This window comes from Nerophis ophidion, linkage group LG06 (assembly GCF_033978795.1).
Source record: "Nerophis ophidion isolate RoL-2023_Sa linkage group LG06, RoL_Noph_v1.0, whole genome shotgun sequence".
Classification (NCBI taxonomy): Eukaryota; Metazoa; Chordata; class Actinopteri; order Syngnathiformes; family Syngnathidae; genus Nerophis; species Nerophis ophidion.
In genome coordinates this window covers 22267062-22287327 of record NC_084616.1, presented here as the reverse complement: position 1 = coordinate 22287327, position 20266 = coordinate 22267062, and the positions used below count along the sequence as shown (strand labels likewise).

Genomic DNA, 20266 nt, shown 5'->3' with positions numbered 1-20266 from the left:
AAATAGTTGCACTTACCAGTGGGCTGCCTCTATTTTTTAAATTTTATTTATTTACTGGCAAGCTGGTCCCGCTTTGCTTGACATTTTTAATTCCAAGAGAGACAAAACTCAAATAGAATTTGAAAATCCAAGAAAATATTTTAAAGACTTGGTCTTCACTTGTTTAAATAAATTCATTTATTTTTTTTACTTTGCTTCTTATAATTTTCAGAAAGACAATTGTAGAGAAAAAATACAACCTTAAAAATGATTTTAGGATTTTTAAACACATATACCTTTTTACCTTTTAAATCATTTCCTCTTATTTCCTGACAATTTAAATCAATGTTCAAGTAAATAAATGTTTTTTATTGTAAAGAATAATAAATACATTTTAATTTAATTCTTCATTTTAGCTTCTGTTTTTTTTTGACGAAGAATATTTGTAAAATATTTCTTCAAATTTATGATTAAATTTAAAAAAATATTCTGGCAAATCTAGAAAATCTGTAGAATCAAATCTAAATCTTATTTCAAAGTCTTTTGAATTTCGTTTAAAATTTTTGTTCTGGAAAATCTAGAACAAATAATGATTTGTCTTTGTTAGAAATATAGCTTGGTCCAATTTGTTATATATTCTAACAAAGTGCAGATTGGATTTTAACCTATTTAAAACTTGTCATCAACATTCTAAAATTAATCTAAATCAGGAAAAATGACTAATGATGTTCCATAAATTATTTTTTCATTTTTTTCATAAAGGTTCGATTTAGCTAGTTTTTCTCTTCATTTTTTTCGGTTGAATTTTGAATTTTAAAGAGTCGAAATTGAAAATAAAAAAACTATGTTTCAAAATTTAATTTTAAACCGTTCAATTAAGTGTTTCTTTCATCATTTATTCTCTACAAAAAACCTTCCGTAAAAGGAAAAAAAATGTACGACGGAATGACGGACAGAAATACCCTTTTTTTTAATATATATGTATATATATTTATTTATTAAAGGTAAATTGAGCAAATAGGCTACTTCTGGCAATTTATTTAGTGTGTATCAAACTGGTTGGTAGCCCTTTGCATTAATCAGTACCCAAGAAGTAGCTCTTGGTTTCAAAAAGGTTGGTGACCCCTGCTTTATAAAGTCGAAAATATCAACCAGCAAATCCCCAAAAATTATTAGTTTCAAATAATAAATCATGTTTTCAAAGAAGTCCAAAGTTCCAGGGTATTCCTTGACTAGATTCCTGTTGGCCCCGCCCACTGACTTTGGTAGCTGACTTTAACAGATAAAACAAATTCATAAATTCAGCGCAGAACAAGGATGGGCACATACACTTACGGACAGACTTCCGCTAGATCGGTAGCTTAAACGCTAACATGAAAAGTGAGCGCATTTAACAACATTGCGATTATAATACCGGTCCTACTTTTGGTCAAAACAGTGATATCAAATTTTCAATCACTGCATCCCGAACACTAACACTAACACCAAAATGCCTTGACGTGTTGCTGAAATTTTCAATGCCGTGTTACAGGCACCACTAGGAAACAATTAAGGTAAGTAAATAAACATTTACAAAATATTTATGTGTAAATAACTAATTTCACAACGTATTTATCTGCGGCTTATTGTCCGGTGCGCTCTATAGTCTGTAAAACACAGTAAAATTAATCAACTCTTACAAAAGTACCGAAAATTCCCAGATTCCCAGATAACGGGGATTGGTACCGTATCCTTTCAAATGTGAGAGGTACCCACCCCTCGCACTGACACACATTTCCATGAAATAATTAATGAAATCTTGAAATAACTTACGACATCGTGAAATAATTCATGATATAGTAAAATTATGGAAAGAATAATTAAATAATTAACTGTACAAATAATATATATCCATCCATCCATTTTCTACCGCTTATTCTCTTTGGGGTTGCGGGGGGCGCTGGTGCCTATCACAGCTACAATCGGGCGGAAGGCGGAGTACACCCTGGACAAGTCGCCACCACATCGCAGAATAATATATATATATACATATATATATATATATATATACATATTTATATATATATACATATATATATGTTTTTTAGATCTCATTCAATTAAAACTTATAATTTAATTAATTTCACATGTATGTATTTAATTCCAAATACAATAAACTAATAACACATTTAATTAATAATTCAAATATTTAATTATTTAGTCTCATTTGACCCACCATAGATTGTACCCCCCCAGGATTGTATCCCCCCGGACCTCTTTTATTTTTTTATCATTGATTTTTTTTGGCAATTAAGTAATGGGAAACATCTAAAACAGTATCCATCTTGGAATATGACACACTGATAACATCTATGACCTCAAATTTCCTGTCACACTGTCCTTGACCCTATGAGCATGTAGCCCCGCCCACCTCGATCGCCCAATCACCCTCCCCGCTCTTACACTCCGTTTCGTCTCCAGGCGGCTGGTAGAAGGAGAGGGCAAGAGAGATGATGGCGGCGATCTCCAGAATGATGAGCGTGACATCTTGCAGGGCCTCCCACACCAGCTCCAGGAAAGTCTTGGGTTTTTTGGGGGGGATAAAGTTCTGGCCGTAGACCTGACCACGACGCTCCAGGTCTACTGGGTCCCCGCTGAGACCTGACAGAGGGAAGAAGGAGCACTTTTACTTTTGTTTCTTTATCTTTATAGAATCCTGTATAACACGGCACACACACATTATTATTATTGTTATTATTAGTGGTGTTATTATTATTAATATTATCATTATCAATCAATCCATCCATTTTCTACCGCTTATTCCCCTTTGGGATTGCGGGGGGCGATGGTGCCTATCTCAGCTACAATCGGGCTGAAGGTGGCGTACACCCTGGACAAGTCGCCACCTCATCGCAGGGCCAACACAGATAGACAGACAACATTCACACTCACATTCACACACCAGGGCCAATTTAGTGTTGCCAATCAACACCAGGTGCATGCCTTTGAAAGTGGGAGGAAGCCGAAGTACTCGGAGGGAACCCACGCATTCACGGGGAGAACATGCAAACTCCACACAGAAAGACCGTGACTATTCAGGACCTTCGTATTGTAAGGCACACGCACTAACCCCTCTGCCACTGTGAAGCCCCATCATTATCATTACTATTTTTATTATGAATAATATCATTATTATTATTATTTTTATTATTATTATAGTTGATATTATAGTTTTGTGATAACTATTATTATTATTATTACTCTCAGTTGCCAGAATTCTACCATGACATTTACAGTCGTTTTTTTTTTTTGTTTGTTTTTTACAGTGCATTACTGTAAATGGAAAAAAACTATTACTTTTATTTTTACACAAACATCCTGGCTACTGAGCTGCCATGCTTGGGGGTTTTTTTAACTGTAAAATCTACAGACGTTTTTTTTTTTTTATCACAGCGTATCACTGTAAATGAAAAAAATGGTACTACTTAGATTTTTTTTTATTGTCAAATTCTGGCGGCTGAACTGCAAGTTTATGTTACTGTAAAAACTATGGTCATTGTTTTTACAGTACACTACTGTAAATTGGAAAACAGTACCATTCTTATTTTATTGTAAAATTCGAGCAACTGAGATGCTATTTTGTTTTTTAACTGTAAAATCTACAGTTGTTGATTTTACAGTGCATTACTGTAAAATTGAAAAACAGTATCACTATAATTTTTACGGAATATTCTGCCAACTGAGCTGCCAGTTCTTGGTAAATGGCAGCTCTACTATATTGGATCCACTTTGGACTTAATTCTCACGGTTACGTTAGATCCACTATGGATTGGACTTTCACAATATCATGTTAAATCTGCTCGACATCCATTGCTTTCGGTCCCCTAGGGGGGATGCCCACATATGTGGTCCTCTCCAAGGTTTCTCATAGTCATCATGGTCGACGTCCCACTGGGGTGAGTTTTTCCTTGCCCTTATTTGGGCCCTTCCGAGGATGTCGTTGTGATTTAGGGCTATATAAATAAACATTGATTGATTGATTGATACTTGTATAGTGCTTTACTACCCCTTTTTAAGGAGCCCAAAGCGCTTTGACAGTATTTCCACATTCGCCCATTCACACACACATTCACACACTGATGGCGCTGACCAGGACCCATCAGGAGCAAGGGTGAAGTGTCTTGCCCAAGGACACAACGGACGTGACTAGGATGGTAGAAGGTGGGGATTACTGGCACAGCCACTCTACCAACTTCGCCACGCCGTTCTCCCATCCATACATCTATTTTCTACCGCTTTTCCCTTAGTTACTGTAAAATCAAGAGTTGTTGTTTTGATAGTGTGTTAGTGAAAATAGAACAACAGTACCGCTATTTTGTTTTGTACACAAAAAATTTGGCAATATACGGTTGTTGTTTTTTACAGTGCATTACTGTAACTGGAAATGTGGCACCTCTTTGATTTTTCCTGTAAGTTTTTTTTTTACTTTAAAGGGGAACATTATCACAATTTCAGAAGGGTTAAAACCAATAAAAATCAGTTCCCAGTGGCTTATTTTATTTTTCGAAGTTTTTTTCAAAATTTTACCCATTCTGCAATATCCCGAAAAAAGGCTTTAAAGTGCCTGATTTTCGCTATTTGTAAATCCACCGTCCATTTTCCTGTGATGTCACATAGTGACGCCAATACAAGCAAGATATAGCGACATTAGCTCGGATTCAGACTCGGATTGGAGCGGCTTAAGCGATTCAAAAGATTACGCATGTATTGAAACTGATGGTTGGAGTGTGGAGGCAGATAGCGAAAACAAAATTGAAGAAGAAACTGAAGCTATTGAGCGAATAACCAACGATTGCATCTTTTGACCAGACCACAGGAGCAACTTAAATCCGTCGATTGGTAAGTGTTTGTTTGGGATTAAATGTGGGTGGAGGGAAAGGCTGGATGCAAATATAGCTACAAATATAGCTACATACAGCTAGCCTAAATAGCATGTTAGCATCGATTAGCTGGCAGTCATACCGTGACCAAATATGTCTGATTAGCACATAAGTCAATAACATCAACAAAACTCACATTTGTGATTTTGTTGGAAATGCATCTGCTTTGTGTGACGCAGGATATCCACACATGTCTGTGCCATGTCTGTCGTAGCATCGCCGGTAAAATGTGCAGACCAAACGAGGGACTTTCACATCTTTTGACACTGGTGCAACTTAAATCCGTCGATTGTTATGTGTTTGTTTGGCATTAAATGTGGGTGGAGGGAAAGGCTTGATGCAAATATAGCTACAAATGAGGCATAATGATGCAATATGTACATACAGCTAGCCTAAATAGCATGTTAGCATCGATTATCATAACGTGCTAATCGATGCACACGCCACGTAAATCAACTTGAATCCGTCCCTGTTCGTGTTGTTACACCCTCTGACAACACACCGACGAGGCATGATGTCTCCAAGGTACGGAAAACAGTCGAAAAAACGGAAAATAAAAGAGCTGATTTGACCTGTGTGTGTAATGTGTTTGAGAAAATGGTGGATTGCTTCCCATTGTGACGTCACGGGTGTAAGGTCATCGCTCCAACAGCGAACAATTGAAAGGCGTTTAAATCGCCAAATTCTCCCTTTTAGAGTTCGGAAATCGGTTAAAAAACATATGTTATTTTTTCTGCAACATCAATGTATATTTTGACGCTTACATAGGTCTGGTGATAATGTTCCCCTTTAAAATCTTCGGCCCTTGATTTTACAGTGCACCACTGTAAACCGAAAAACTGTACCATTGTTAGTTTTACTGTAAAATTCTCAGCTGCTGGTTTCTTTTTTTTAAATCCACTGACTTTTTTTTTTACAATGCAACAATCATTAATTTTTTTTTTTTTAATATGAACTGCGTTAAAGTTTCCTGTTCCTTCACCTAACTTTGAAATCCTTCCAATCAACCTCCTCTGCCCCTTCAACCTACCGCCTAAGCCATGCAGTTTCCATGGCAACCAGGATATCCGGTTTGGGGCTTCCCGTCTGAGGCAGGTTTCTGCCCAGCAACAGGTGATGTCATTGCTCCACCGTTTGAACGTGGGCTTTATTTTTGCCATTGGCTGGCGGGGGACTCTCGGTGCATGTAAGTGTGCGCTGTACAGATAGTGCACGCTTGCTGCAGTGACTGTCGCACCACAACTTGACATCCAACAGGGTTCAGGCCAAGGCGACATGCGAGCGAGAGAGAGAGAGAGAGAGAGAGAGAGAGAGAGAGGAAACAGGTGATGCTGAGTAATGGCAGCAAAGCAAACTCTCTCCCTCTTTCTCATCCCTCTTTTCCGCTCTTTCCTCGCTCTCTCAATCTCCCCTTGATGTGTCCTTGACAATGCGGCAAGCTCTTCTCACCCCCCCCCACACACACACGCTTCTTTCTCATCCTCTTTTTGCAACAACTCCTCGTCCTCGCTTCCATGTGGATATAATGCTCTCGTACTGCGGTGTGTGTGTGCATGTGTGTGTGTTTAACCCTCCACTCTGCTCTGCTTTTTATATCATATTACACTTGATGCACTGAATCATAATGTATATGCACTGAATCATAATGCATATACAGTGAATCATTATGTATATACAATGAATCGTAATGTATATGGACTGAATCATTATGTACAGTATACACACTGAATATATATATATATATATATATATATATATATATATATATATATATATATATATATATATATATATATATATATATATATATATCCATCCATCCATCCATCATCTTCCGCTTATCCGAGGTCGGGTTGCGGGGGCAGCAGCCTAAGAAGGGAAGCCCAGACTTCCCTATCTCCAGCCACTTCGTCTAGCTCTTCCCGGGGGATCCCGAGGCGTTCCCAGGCCAGCCGGGAGACATAGTCTTCCCAACGTGTCCTGGGTCTTCCCCGTGGCCTCCTACCAGCTGGACGTGCCCTAAACACATCCCTAGGGAGGCGCTCGGGTGGCATCCTGACCAGATGCCCGAACCACCTCATCTGGCTCCTCTCGATGTGGAGGAGCAGCGGCTTTACGTTGAGCTCCTCCCGGATGGCAGAGCTTCTCACCCTATCTCTAAGGGAGAGACCCGCCACCCGGCGGAGGAAACTCATTTCGGCCGCTTGTACCCGTGATGTTATCCTTTCGGTCATGACCCAAAGCTCATGACCATAGGTGAGGATGGGAACGTAGATCGACCGGTAAATTGGGAGCTTTGCCTTCCGGCTCAGCTCCTTCTTCACCACAACGGATCGATACAACGTCCGCATTACTGAAGACGCCGCACCGATCCGCCTGTCGATCTCACGATTCACTCTTCCCCCACTCGTGAACAAGACTCCTAGGTACTTGAACTCCTCCACTTGGGGCAGAGTCTCCTCCCCAACCCGGAGATGGCACTCCACCCTTTTCCGGGCGAGAACCATGGACTCGGACTTGGAGGTGCTGATTCTCATTCCGGTCGCTTCAAACTCGGCTGCGAACCGATCCAGTGAGAGCTGAAGATCCCGGCCAGATGAAGCCATCATTACTACATCATCTGCAAAAAGCAGAGACCTAATCCCGTGGCCACCAAACCGGATCCCCTCAACGCCTTGGCTGCGCCTAGAAATTCTGTCCATAAAAGTTATGAACAGAATCGGTGACAAAGGACAGCCTTGGCGGAGTCCAACCCTCACTGGAAACGTGTCCGACTTAATGCCAGCAATGCGGACCAAGCTCTGACACTGATCATACAGGGAGCGGACTGCCACAATAAGACAGTCCGGTACCCCATACTCTCTGAGCATTCCCCACAGGACTTCCCGAGGGAAACGGTCGAATGCCTTCTCCAAGTCCACAAAGCACATGTAGACTGGTTGGGCAAACTCCCATGCACCCTCAAAAACCCTGCCGAGAGTATAGAGCTGGTCCACAGTTCCACGACCAGGACGAAAACCACACTGTTCCTCCTGAATCCGAGGTTCGACTATCCGGCGAAGCCTCCTCTCCAGTACACCTGAATAAACCTTACCGGGAAGGCTGAGGAGTGTGATCCCACGATAGTTGGAACACACCCTCCGGTCCCCCTTCTTAAAGAGAGGGACCACCACCCCGGTCTGCCAATCCAGAGGTACCCGCCCCCGATGTCCACGCGATGCTGCAGAGTCTTGTCAACCAAGACAGCCCCACAGCATCCAGAGCCTTAAGGAACTCCGGGCGGATCTCATCCACCCCCGGGGCCTTGCCGCCGAGGAGCTTTTTAACTACCTCAGCGACCTCAGCCCCAGAAATAGGAGGGTCCACTACAGATTCCCCAGGCACCGCTTCCTCAAAGGAAGACGTGTTGGTGGGATTGAGGAGGTCTTCGAAGTATTCCCTCCACCGATCCACAACATCCGCAGTCGAAGTCAGCAGAACACCATCCGCACCATACACGGTGTTGATAGTGCACTGCTTCCCCTTCCTGAGGCGGCGTATGGTGGTCCAGAATCGCTTCGAAGCCGTCCGGAAGTCGTTTTCCATGGCTTTTCCATGGCTATATACATATATATATATATATATATATATATATATATATATAATATATATATATATATATATATATATATATATATATATATATATATATACACACACAATTGGGCAAAATAGTATTTAGTCAGCCACCGATTGTGCAAGTTCTTCCACTTAAAATGATGACAGAGGTCTGTAATTTTCATCATAGGTACACTTCAACTGTGAGAGACACAATGTGAAAAAAAGAATTCAGGAATCCACATTGTAGGAATTTTATAGAATTTATTTGGAAATTATGGTGGAAAATAAGTATTTGGTCAACCATTCAAAGCTCTCACTGATAGAATAATAAATAAATAAATGGGTTGTACTTGTATAGCACTTTTCTACCTTGAAGGTACTCAAAGCGCTTTGACACTACTTCCACATTTACCCATTCACACACACATTCACACACTGATGGAGGGAGCTGCCATGCAAGGCGCCAATACAGCACCCATCAGGAGCAAGGGTGAAGTGTCTTGCTCAGGACACAACGGACGTGACGAGGTTGGTACTAGGTGGGATTTGAACCAGGGACCCTCGGGTTGCGCACGGCCACTCTCCCACTGCGCCACGCCGTCCCTAAGAAGGAGGTTTTGTCTCAAAATCTCACGATACATGGCCCCATTCATTCTTTCCTTAACACGGACCAATCGTCCTGTCCCCTTAGCAGAAAAACAGCCCCAAAGCATGATGTTTCCACCCCCATGCTTCACAGTAGCTATGGTGTTCTTGGGATGCAACTCAGTATTCTTCTTCCTCCAAACACGACAAGTTGAGTTTATACCAAAAAGTTCTATTTTGGTTTCATCTGACCACATGACATTCTCCCAATCCTCTGCTGTATCATCCATGTATCCATTTTGGTATAAATTCAATTCATCGTGTTTGGAGGAAGAAGAATACTGAGTTGCAAACTTGCATCCCAAGAACACCATACCTACTGTGAAGCATGGAGGTAGAAACGTCATGCTTTGGGGCTCTTTTTCTGCTAAGGGGACAGGACGATTTATCCGTGTTAAGGAACGAATGAATGGGGCCTTGTATCGTGAGATTTTGAGCCAAAACCTCCTTCCATCAGTGAGAGCTTTGAATGGTTGACCAAATACTTATTTTCCACCATAATTTACAATTAAATTCTTTAAAATTCCTACAATGTGAATTCCTGGATTTTTTTTTCACATTCCGTCTCTCACAGTTGAACTGTACCTATGATGAAAATTACAGACCTCTGTCATCATTTTAAGAGGGAGAACTTGCACAATCGTTGGCTGACTAAATACTTTTTTGCCCCAGTGTATACACTGAATCATTACGTATATACACTGAATCATTATGTATATGCACTGAATAACAATGTATAGACGCAGAATCATAATGTATATGCACTGAATCATATTGTATTTGTACTGAATTATAATGTATATACACTAATTCATAGTGTATATGCACTGAATCATAATGTATACACACTGAATCATTATGTATATACACTGAATCATAATGTATATGCACTGAATCATGATGTACACAATGAATCAAAGTGTATATGCAATGAATCATTATATATATATACACTGAATCATCCAATCCACTTTATTTATATAGCACATTTAAAGGGGAACATTATCACCAGACCTATGTAAGCGTCAATATATACCTTAATGTTGCAGAAAAAAGACCATATGTTTTTTTAACCGATTTCCGAACTCTAAAAGGGTGAATTTGGCGATTTAAACGCCTTTCAATTGTTCGCCTGTCGGAGCGATGACCTTTCACCCGTGACGTCACCTCGTGAAGCGACCTGCCATTTTCTCAAACACATTACACACACCAAGTCAAATCAGCTCTGTTATTTTCCGTTTTTTCGACTGTTTTCCGGTACCTTGGAGACATCATGCCTCGTCGGTGTGTTGTCGGAGGGAGTAACAACACGAACAGGGACGGATTCAAGTTGCACCAGTGGCCAAAAGATTGCAAAAGTCCCTCGTTTGTTCTGCACACTGTACCGACGACAGCTATGCTACGACAGAGATGGCAAGAATGTGTGGATATCCTGCGACACTCAAAGCAGATGCATTTCCAACGATAAAGTCAACGAAATCACAAAGGTGAGTTTTGTTGATGTTATTGACTTATGTGGAGAGTGCTATCAGACAGATTTGGTCACGGCATGACTGCAAGCTAATCAATGCTAACATGCTATTTAGGCTAGCTGTATGTACATATTGCATCATTATGCCTCATTTGTAGCTATATTTGCATACAGCCTTTCCCTCCACCCACTTTTAATGCCAAACAAACACATACCAATCGTTGGTTAGAAGGCGATCGCCGAATTTGTCTGCGTTTCCTCCCGTTCCGCTGTCTGTCGGGATATGGCTCAAAAGCTTCTGTTTCTTCTTTAATTTCGTTTTCGGTACCTACCCCCACACTCCAACCATCCGTTTCAATACATGCGTAATCTGTTGAATCGCTTGCGCCGCCGCTGAAATCTGAGTCTGAATCCAAGCTACTATGCTATACCTTTCTGTACTATCCGCCATGTTTGTTTCTGGGGGCTTCACGCAGTAACGTCACAGGACAATAGACGGGTGGATATAGCGATGGTGTAAATCAGGCACTTTGAAGCCGTCTTTTGGGATATTGCGTGATGGGTAAAATTTTGAGAAAATCTTCGAAAAATAAAATAAGCCACTGGGAACTGATTTTTATTGGTTTTAACGCTTCAGAAATTGTGATAATGTTGTCCTTTAAACAACAAGAACGTTTCCAAAGTGCTGCACAGCCATGTTAAAATCAATATTAAAAACAATATTATGATCTACCAATGACTGAATAAAAAAAATAAATAAATAAATATAAAACCAATATAAAAACGATATATAATAAATATGATTAAAAACAATTTTAAAGGGTAAAAGCAATTAAAACAGTAAAATAGGAATCAAAATGTATAAAAAAACACTGAGGACAACAGAGGACAGAGGACCACACAACTCACGTAGTGTTAAAAGCCAAAGAATAAAAGTGGGTCTTAAGACGAGACTTAAAACATTCTACTGTGGAAGCAGTTTGAACATGGAGGGGCAGAGATTTCCAGAGCTTAGGGCCGACCACAGAGAAGGCCCTGTCTCCCCTGGTTTTGAGTCTCGTCTTGGGCCCCACGAACTGGAGCTGGCTCTCGGACCTCAGAGCGCGTGCAGGAGTGTAAATTTGGATGAGGTCCGAGATATACTGAGGTGCCAGTCCATGTAAAGATTTAAAAACAAACAGCAATGTTTTAAAATCAATTCTAAAATGAACAGGGAGCCAGTGCAAACTCTGAAGAATTGGGGTTATATGCTGGCGTTACCTGGCCCGTTAAAAGTCGTGCTACCGCGTTCTGGACTAACTGCAACTGGGAGAGAGCTTTTAGGCTAATGCCAGCATAAAGTGCATTGCAGTAGTCCAGGCGACTTGAAATAAAAGCATGCAAGACTTGTTCAAAAAGGTTAAAAGATAAAAACGGTTTTACCTTTACTAAAAGACGAAAATGATAAAAACACTATTTTAAAACGCCATTGACTTGTTTGTCAAGTTTAAAATCGCTGTCTATAGTGACGTCAAGGCTGGTGACTTTGGGACGCACATCATTTTGCAATGGTCCCAAGTCAGTGGGGGCCGGACCAAAAACTGAAATTTCCGTTTTTCCCTCAGTCATTATTAAAAAATTCTGGGCTAACCAAGTCTTGACGTCGCATAGACAGTTGAGAATGGGTGTCAGGGGGCCGTGGCTTTTTGAAATTGGCAAATAAATTTGACAAAATCCTAATGTATAAGCATTAAATCTTTATGTATACTTACTGAATCATGATGCATATACACTGAATCATAATGTATATGCACTGAATCATTACGTATAGTTACTGAATCATGATGTATATACACTGAATCATAATGTATATGCACTGAATCATTATGTATCTGTACTGAATCATTAATATACACTGAATCATAGTATATATGCACTGAATCATAATGTATATGCTAGGGATGTCCCGATCCACGTTTTTGCACTTCCGATCCGATACCGATATTGTTTTTGCACTTCCGATCCGATACTGGCCGATACTGGCCTATCCGAGCATGTATTAAAGTTTAAAGTTATTTAGCCTACTTAGTTGTCAGATTCATGTTGAAAAGGATTTTAGTACTCTTGATAACAACTAGCCAGGTGAATTAGGTGAGTTTGAATAATACACAATAGTTGGTATTCAAGGATAAACACAAAATATCAAAAATTATACATGACAAACAGAAATGGCATCATTAAACAGTGAAAAAGTGAACAGTATAAAGTGCAAATAATGCTGTAAACATTATTTAAAAAAAACCACAAACAATCTGAGTGGGATAAAATGTCTACAACTCAGCATCAATACTTTCTCTTGAACAAGTGTAAACTTAAAAAAAGAAAAAAACCCTACACACTCCTTTCAATTGTTTTCCCCAGTCAGGAGGGGCATACAATTGAAGTCCAAGCATAATAGGGAGATTCTTTCTAACAAAGACGAGCCCTTCAAGATGCTCAGGTGTCAGCCTGCTCCTGTATTCATCTACAGTATGATGAGTGCTAAAAAGCCTCTCACTCACAAGTGTCATTCAAATGTCTTACAACTTTACCACCACGTTTGACTTTCTTGTGGCATGTTTTGCACTCCACCTCTTCATCTTTTTCGTTTTGTAGGGTAGAATAATCCCACACAGCTGACATTTTTACCGTAACTTTTAATTCACACGGCCGTCTGAACGGTTAGAACACAGCCTGTGGATGTTCGGAAGGTGTGCTGGAAAATGCGGAATGGAGTTTAGGGAGCAGCAGAAGAGTGAAATGTATTATTTAAATCGGTGCGTTGGAAAACGCGGACTGGAGTTTTTTTTAAAACTGGATCTGGTACGGCATTTTCCCATGCCTTGCCGATACGCATTTTTTGGCAAATATCGGTGGCCGATCCGATCCAAATATCGGATCGGGACAACCCTAGTATGTGCACAGAATCATGATGTATATACACCGAATCATAATGTATATGCACAGAATCATAGTGTATATGCACTGAATCATAATATATATGCACTGAATCATTGTGTGTATGCGTGTGTATACCTTCACACTCTGGCTAAAGGGTGTACAAACATTTTACAATGAAAAATGAAAGAATGCGGGGGCCATTTAGATATTTTTTATTTTCAAAACCCATCCATCCATACATTTTCTACCACTTGTCTCTTTCGGGGTTGCGGGAGGTGCTGGAGCCTATCTCAGCTGCATTTGGACCAATACAATAATTGTTTTGACATTCAGGTCTCCCCTCAATTTTGGTGAGCATTTTAGGTACCAGGTACCCAGAAGGGTCTTAGTCATTAAAGTGTCAAAATTCATAAATATTGTATTTTTCTTTCAACTCTAAAATATCTATAGATCAACTTTAGATCTATCCTTTAGCAGACATTTTTAAAAAAAATGTTTATGTTTCATGCCCTTTTTTTGTCAAAACCTTCGAAATACACAAAAATAGTTGCCATAATTATCCGTAAAAATAACAGTTTTTCAATTTACACTAACGCACTGTAAAAATGATGACTGTACATTTCATGCTAACATAAACTGGCAGTTCAGTTGGCAGATTTTTACCGTTAAAAAAACCTTGGTACAGTTTTTCTATTCACAGTAATGAACTGTAAAACAGCAACTGTAGATATTACAGTAAAAAAAACTGGCGGCTCAGTTGGCAGATTTTTTGTGTACAAAAAGAGTGGTATTTTTTTTTTATAGTAATTCAAGCCTTAAATATGTCAATAATTCATAGCAACATTGCTTTTGGTAAATCATAGGTCTCTGGGATACAAAAGGTCCCCACTAGTAAATACGTCATAAATCAATATGTACTTTTACTTAGATGTCAAGATTAACTTCAGATCTATCCGTCGATTATAAATTGTTATTATTTTTTAAGCAACGACAGTTTTAAAGTAAAAAACTGCCTTCAAGGTCAGCTTTGTGTTAGTTGTGTCAATATTGCAACTTTTTCATTTTCAGTTTGCTCTTGTATTCCACTTTTTAATGTTTTTTTGTTTATATTTTTAAAATGTACCGCAGAGTTAAAGAATGAGCTGAGGGCCGCACTTTGGACACCCATGCTCTTGTTGCATCTTTTGCAATGTCTTGCAAATGATGACGCAAACCTTTCAAATAATTATTTAGTTGTTCATAATTCCTGCTTTTGTTGCTGTCGAGTTTTTGTGTTTAAATATGTCATCGAGTGCAATACGAGCGTGTCAGATATACATATATATGTGTGTGTGTTTGTGTGTGTATATAGTGATATATAATATATATACACACACAACACGAGTGTCATGGCGAACGATATACTGTATTGTATACATATACATGTGTTTATATACAGTTGTGGTCAAAAGTTTACATGAACTTGTAAAGAACAGAATGTCGTGGCTGTCTTGAGTTTCCATTAATTTCTACAACTCTTTATTTTTTTGTGATATAGAGTGATTGGAGCACATACTTGTTGGTCACAAAAATATTCATTAAGTTTGGTTCTTTTAGAAATTTGTTATGGGTCTACTAAAAATGTGACCAAATCTGCTGGGTCAGAAGTATACAACAGCAATGTTAATATTTGGTTACATGTCCCTTAGCAAGATTCACTGCAATAAGGCGCTTTAGGTATGTATGTAAATGTTGGTAAGTGTATCAAACTGAGATATATATATATATATATATATATATATATATATATATATATAACTTTTAAGAAACTAAAATATAAAATATGTTTTCAGATACTTCACCTTTTTTTTTTTTTTTTTTTGCAAATAATCATTAACTTTAAAATTTGATGCCAGCAACACGTGACAAAGAAGTTGGGAAAAGTGGCAATAAATAACTGATAAAGTTGAAGAATGCTCATCAAACATTTATATGGAACATCCCACAGATGTGCAGGCTAATTGGGAACAGTTGGGTGCCATGATTGAGTATAAAAGCACCTACCCAAAATGCTCAGTAATTCACAAACAAGGATGGGGTGAGGGTCACCACTTTGTAAGCAAATTGTCAAACAGTTTTAGAACAACATTTCTCAATGAGCTATTGCAAGGAATTTAGGGATTTTACCATCTACGGTCCGTAAAATCATCAAAAAGTTCAGAGAATCTGGAGAAATCACTGCACGTAAGCGATGATATTACGGACTTTTGATCCCTCAGGCGGTACTGCATAAAAAAAAAACGACATCAGTGTGTAAAGGATATCACCACATGGGCTGAGGAACACTTCCAAAGAAATGCACCTGATAGGTTGACTGTCTGTAACTTCAGTTGGTCGCTACATCTGTAAGTGCAAGTTAAAGCTCTACTATGCAAAGCCAAACCCATTTATCAACAATATCCTGAAACGCCGTCGGCTTGGCTGGCTCACCTAAGATGGACTGATGCAAAGTGGAAAGGGGTTCTGTGGTCTGACGAGTCCACATTTCAAATTATATTTGGAAGCAGAGGACGTGGTGTCCTCCAGAATAAAGAGGAAAATAACCATTCGAATTGTTATAGGCGCAAAGTTCAAAAGCCAGAATCTGTGATGGTATGGGGTGTATTAGTGCCCAAGGCATGGGTATCTCACATGTGTGAAGGCACCATTAATGCTGAAAGGTCCATACAGGTTTTGGAGCAACGTCTATTGTCATCAAAGCAACGTTATCATGGACGCCCCAGCTTATTACAGCAAGACAAGTGTTACAACAGCGTGACTTCGTAAAAAAAAAGAGTGCAGGTACTTTCCTGGCCCTTCTACAGTCCAGACCTGTCTCCCATCGAAAATGTGTGGCGCATTATGAAGTGTAAAATCCGACAGCGGAGACCCTGGACTGTTGAACGACTGAAGCTCTACATAAAACAAGAATGGGAAAGAATTCCACTTTCAAAGCTAAAACAATTAGTTTCCTCAGTTCCCAAACGTTTATTGAGTGTTGTTAAAAGAAAAGGTGATGTAACACAGTGGTGAACATGTCCTTTCCCAACTACTTTGGCACGTGTTGCAGCCATGAAATTCTAAGTTAATTATTATTTGCAAAAAAAAAATAAAGTTTATGAGTTTTAACATCAAATATCTTGTCTTTGTAGTGCATTCAATTGAATATGAGTTTAAAAGGATTTGCATATCATTGTATTCCGTTTATATTTACATCTAACACAATTTCCCAACTCATATGGAAACGGGGTTTGTAGTTTTGATGCCTTCAGTGACAATCTACAATGTAAATAGTCATGACAATAAAAAAAACACATTGAATGAGAAGGTGTGTCCAAACCTTTGGCCTTTACTGTATATAGATAGATAGCGATAAATAATATATAAAACACGTGTGTGTAATGGCGAGCAATGGAACTACATCTGTGTCTGCCAATTTGATCTTTTAGGGACAACTGCAGATGTGTGTGTGTGTGTGTGTGTGTGTGAGAGAGAGAGAGAGAGAGAGAGAGAGAGAGGGAGAGACAGAGACAGAGACAGAGAGAGAGAGAGAATAGAGAGAGAGAGAGAGAGAGAGAGAGAGAGAGAGAGAGAGAGAGAGAGAGAGAGAGAGAGAGAGAGAGGGTATTGAGTTACAGTAAGTTGTTCGTTTTCAGGGCATTCCATCGATCGCAACTGGACTGTTCTGATTGTCTGAGAAGATGTTTGGCCTCTCATCCATGCTCAGACTTACAGTAGAAATAAGGGGAAAAAAATATCAAACATAAGAAATAAGCAATCTAAAGCAGGGGTGTCCAAACTTCATCCGCTGAGGGCCGCACCCCCTGATATCAAAGCCTCTGGGGGCCATTTTGATATTTTCAACCATCAAAAAAAAAATACATACATATATATATATATATATATATATATATATATATATATATATATATATATATATATATATATATATATATATATATATATATATATATATATATATATATATATATATATACACACACACACACACATATACATATATACACACATATATATATATATACACACATATACATATATGTATATATACATATATATACATACATATACATATATCTATATATACACACATACATTTACATACATATGTACACATATATGTATATATAGTATATACACAAACACACATATATATATATATATATATATATATTTATATATATATATATATATATATTTATATATATGTATATATATATATATATATATATATATATATATGTATATATATATATATATATATATATATATATATAGGTATATATATATACACATACATTAGGGCCGTGAATCTTGGATCAATTCAGAATCGATTCTTGATTCAAAACGATTCCTAATTGAAAATTAATACTTTTTAATAAAATTAACAGTTCTATGATTAACGACATTCCGCCATTAAATAGATAAAAAGCTGTGATATATTTCACTACCCATCCATACATCCATTTTCTACCGCTTATTCCCTTCGGGGTCGCGGGGGGCGCTGGTGCCTATCTCAGCTACAATCGGGCGGAAGGCGGCGTACACCCTGGACAAGTCGCCATCTCATCGCAGGGCCAACACAGGTAGACAGACAACATTCACACTCACTTTCACACACTAGGGCCAATTTAGTGTTGCCAATCAACCACATTTCAATATCACCTTAAAGAAAACTGGTTTTGTTTAATAAATTCTACCCAAACATTTATCCATCCATCCATCCATCCATTTTTCTGCCGCTTATTCCCTTTAGGGCCGCGGGGGGTGCTGGTGCCTATCTCAGCTACAATCGGGCGGAAGGCAGGGTACACCCTGGAGAAGTCGCCACCTTATAGGCAACGAGAGAAGTATTCAACACTTCTCTTTTCTAAAGTAAATCTGTACACCAGATATTATCATCAACATCAACAATATGATTTGCCTGAGTGGCTGCAAAAGAGCGATTGAAAATAAAAACACAAATTAAAAAAAAATATACATATATATCCATCCATCTTCTTCTGCTTAACCAAGGTCGGGTCGCGGGGGCAGCAGCCTAAGCAGGGAAGCCTAGACATCCCTCTCCCCAGCCACTTGGTCCAGCTCCTACCGGGGGATCCCGAGGCGTTACCAAGCCAGTCGGGAGACATAGTCTTCCCAACGTATACTGGGTCTTCCCAGTGGCCTCCTACCGGTCGGTCGTGCTCAAAACACCTCCCTGAGGTTTCTTAATGTAAAGATTAAGGAACCTGAGAACTATTTTCTGCAGAATTAGTGCCAGGAAGTTAAAGCTGTGCTCTAAAGGGTGAGCGCAGCTAAGGTGATGACGTATTAGCGGTCTTGCCTTGCATCATTTACACACAACAGTGGTCTGACTATGGTCTTTTTCAAAACATTCCAAAAACCAATCCTGGTGACTTTCTCTCTTTTATCAACAATTTCTTCACTTCGACTTTCTTTTCTCACTCCATGCAAAGAATCAACCAATCTTGATAGTTAATTCTGTTACCTGATTGGCTGTTAGCGTGTCACTCCCACTGATCAGTGATCACTTTGTGCGTTGCTCGGTTACCAGAGGCGAGTGCCTTTGTTCCACATAAAAGAAAAAACATTAAACGTTTTATTGCGCGCCTTTACAGTTGTGATCAAAATTATTAAACCCCCACACAATTTTGGGGTTTTAGCAGGTTGGACATTTATTCCGTATTTTGTTTATAGTCATATCCAATAAAGATGTGTCAAATAGACAAATGCAACTTAAATTGTAACACTGTATTTTACAAAATACCAAAAAAAGGAAATTTTTCTTAATATCTCATTGACAAAATTATTCAACCCCCTAGTTACATGCATCTTTAGTACTTAGTAGAACACCCTTTGGCAGTAATTACATCCTTCAAACGTGATACATAACTGGACACAAGCTTCTTGCAACCATCTACAGGTATTTTAGCCCATTCCTCTTGGGCAAAAGCCTCCAGTTCATTCATATTCGTGGGCTTGCGTGCTGCAACTGCCTTCTTCAAGTCCCACCACAGCTTTTCTATAGGATTTAGGTCTGGCGACTGTGAGGGCCACTCCAGAGTCTTCCAGCCCTTCTTCTACAACCATTCTGATGTTGATTTGGAGGTATGCTTGGGATCGTTGTCCTGTTGGAAGGTCCAACGTCTCCCAAGCCTCAGCTTCGTCACTGACTTCATGACATTTGCAGCTAATATATCCTGGTAGGAAATAGAATTCATAATGCCTTGAACGCGCTGGAGATTCCCGGTACCTGAGGCTGAGAAACAGCCCCAGAGCATGATTAACCCCCCACCATGCTTAACAGTAGGCAAGGTGTTCTTCTTTTTGTAAGCTTCCTCCAGACATAACGTTGATTCATAGGCCCAAAGAGTTCCAGTTTTGTCTCATCACTCCATAGAACAGTTTCCCCAAACCTTTGGGGTTTGTCCAGATGATTTTTGGCATACTGGAGTCTATTTTACTTGTGCCTGGTAGTCAGAAGTGGGGTGCGCCTGGGAGTTCTGGCATGGAGGCCTTCATCTCGTACTGCGCGCCTTATTATCTGGGACGAAACCTGCGTTCCCCCCTCTGCAATGTCCTGTTGCGGTTCCTCAGCTGTTACCCGGGGGTTTTTCACCACTGTACGCTTCAGATACCGGACAGCAGTTGCACACAGTATCCTCTTTCTACCACACCCAGGTAGTGTTTC

At 39.3% G+C, this 20266-nt stretch overlaps 1 protein-coding gene across 4 annotated transcripts in view; it reads right to left on the bottom strand.

The window, feature by feature from the left end:
• The window catches only part of atp2b3b (ATPase plasma membrane Ca2+ transporting 3b), a 184826-nt gene that overhangs the window by 120539 nt on the left and 44021 nt on the right, over nucleotides 1–20266 (bottom strand). For all 4 annotated transcript variants that reach the window (XM_061903092.1, XM_061903089.1, XM_061903090.1 and 1 more), the window contains exon 3: nucleotides 2422–2619. In XM_061903092.1, coding sequence (XP_061759076.1) covers nucleotides 2422–2619 — 198 coding nt within the window. The remainder of the gene's footprint in view (nucleotides 1–2421; nucleotides 2620–20266) is intronic.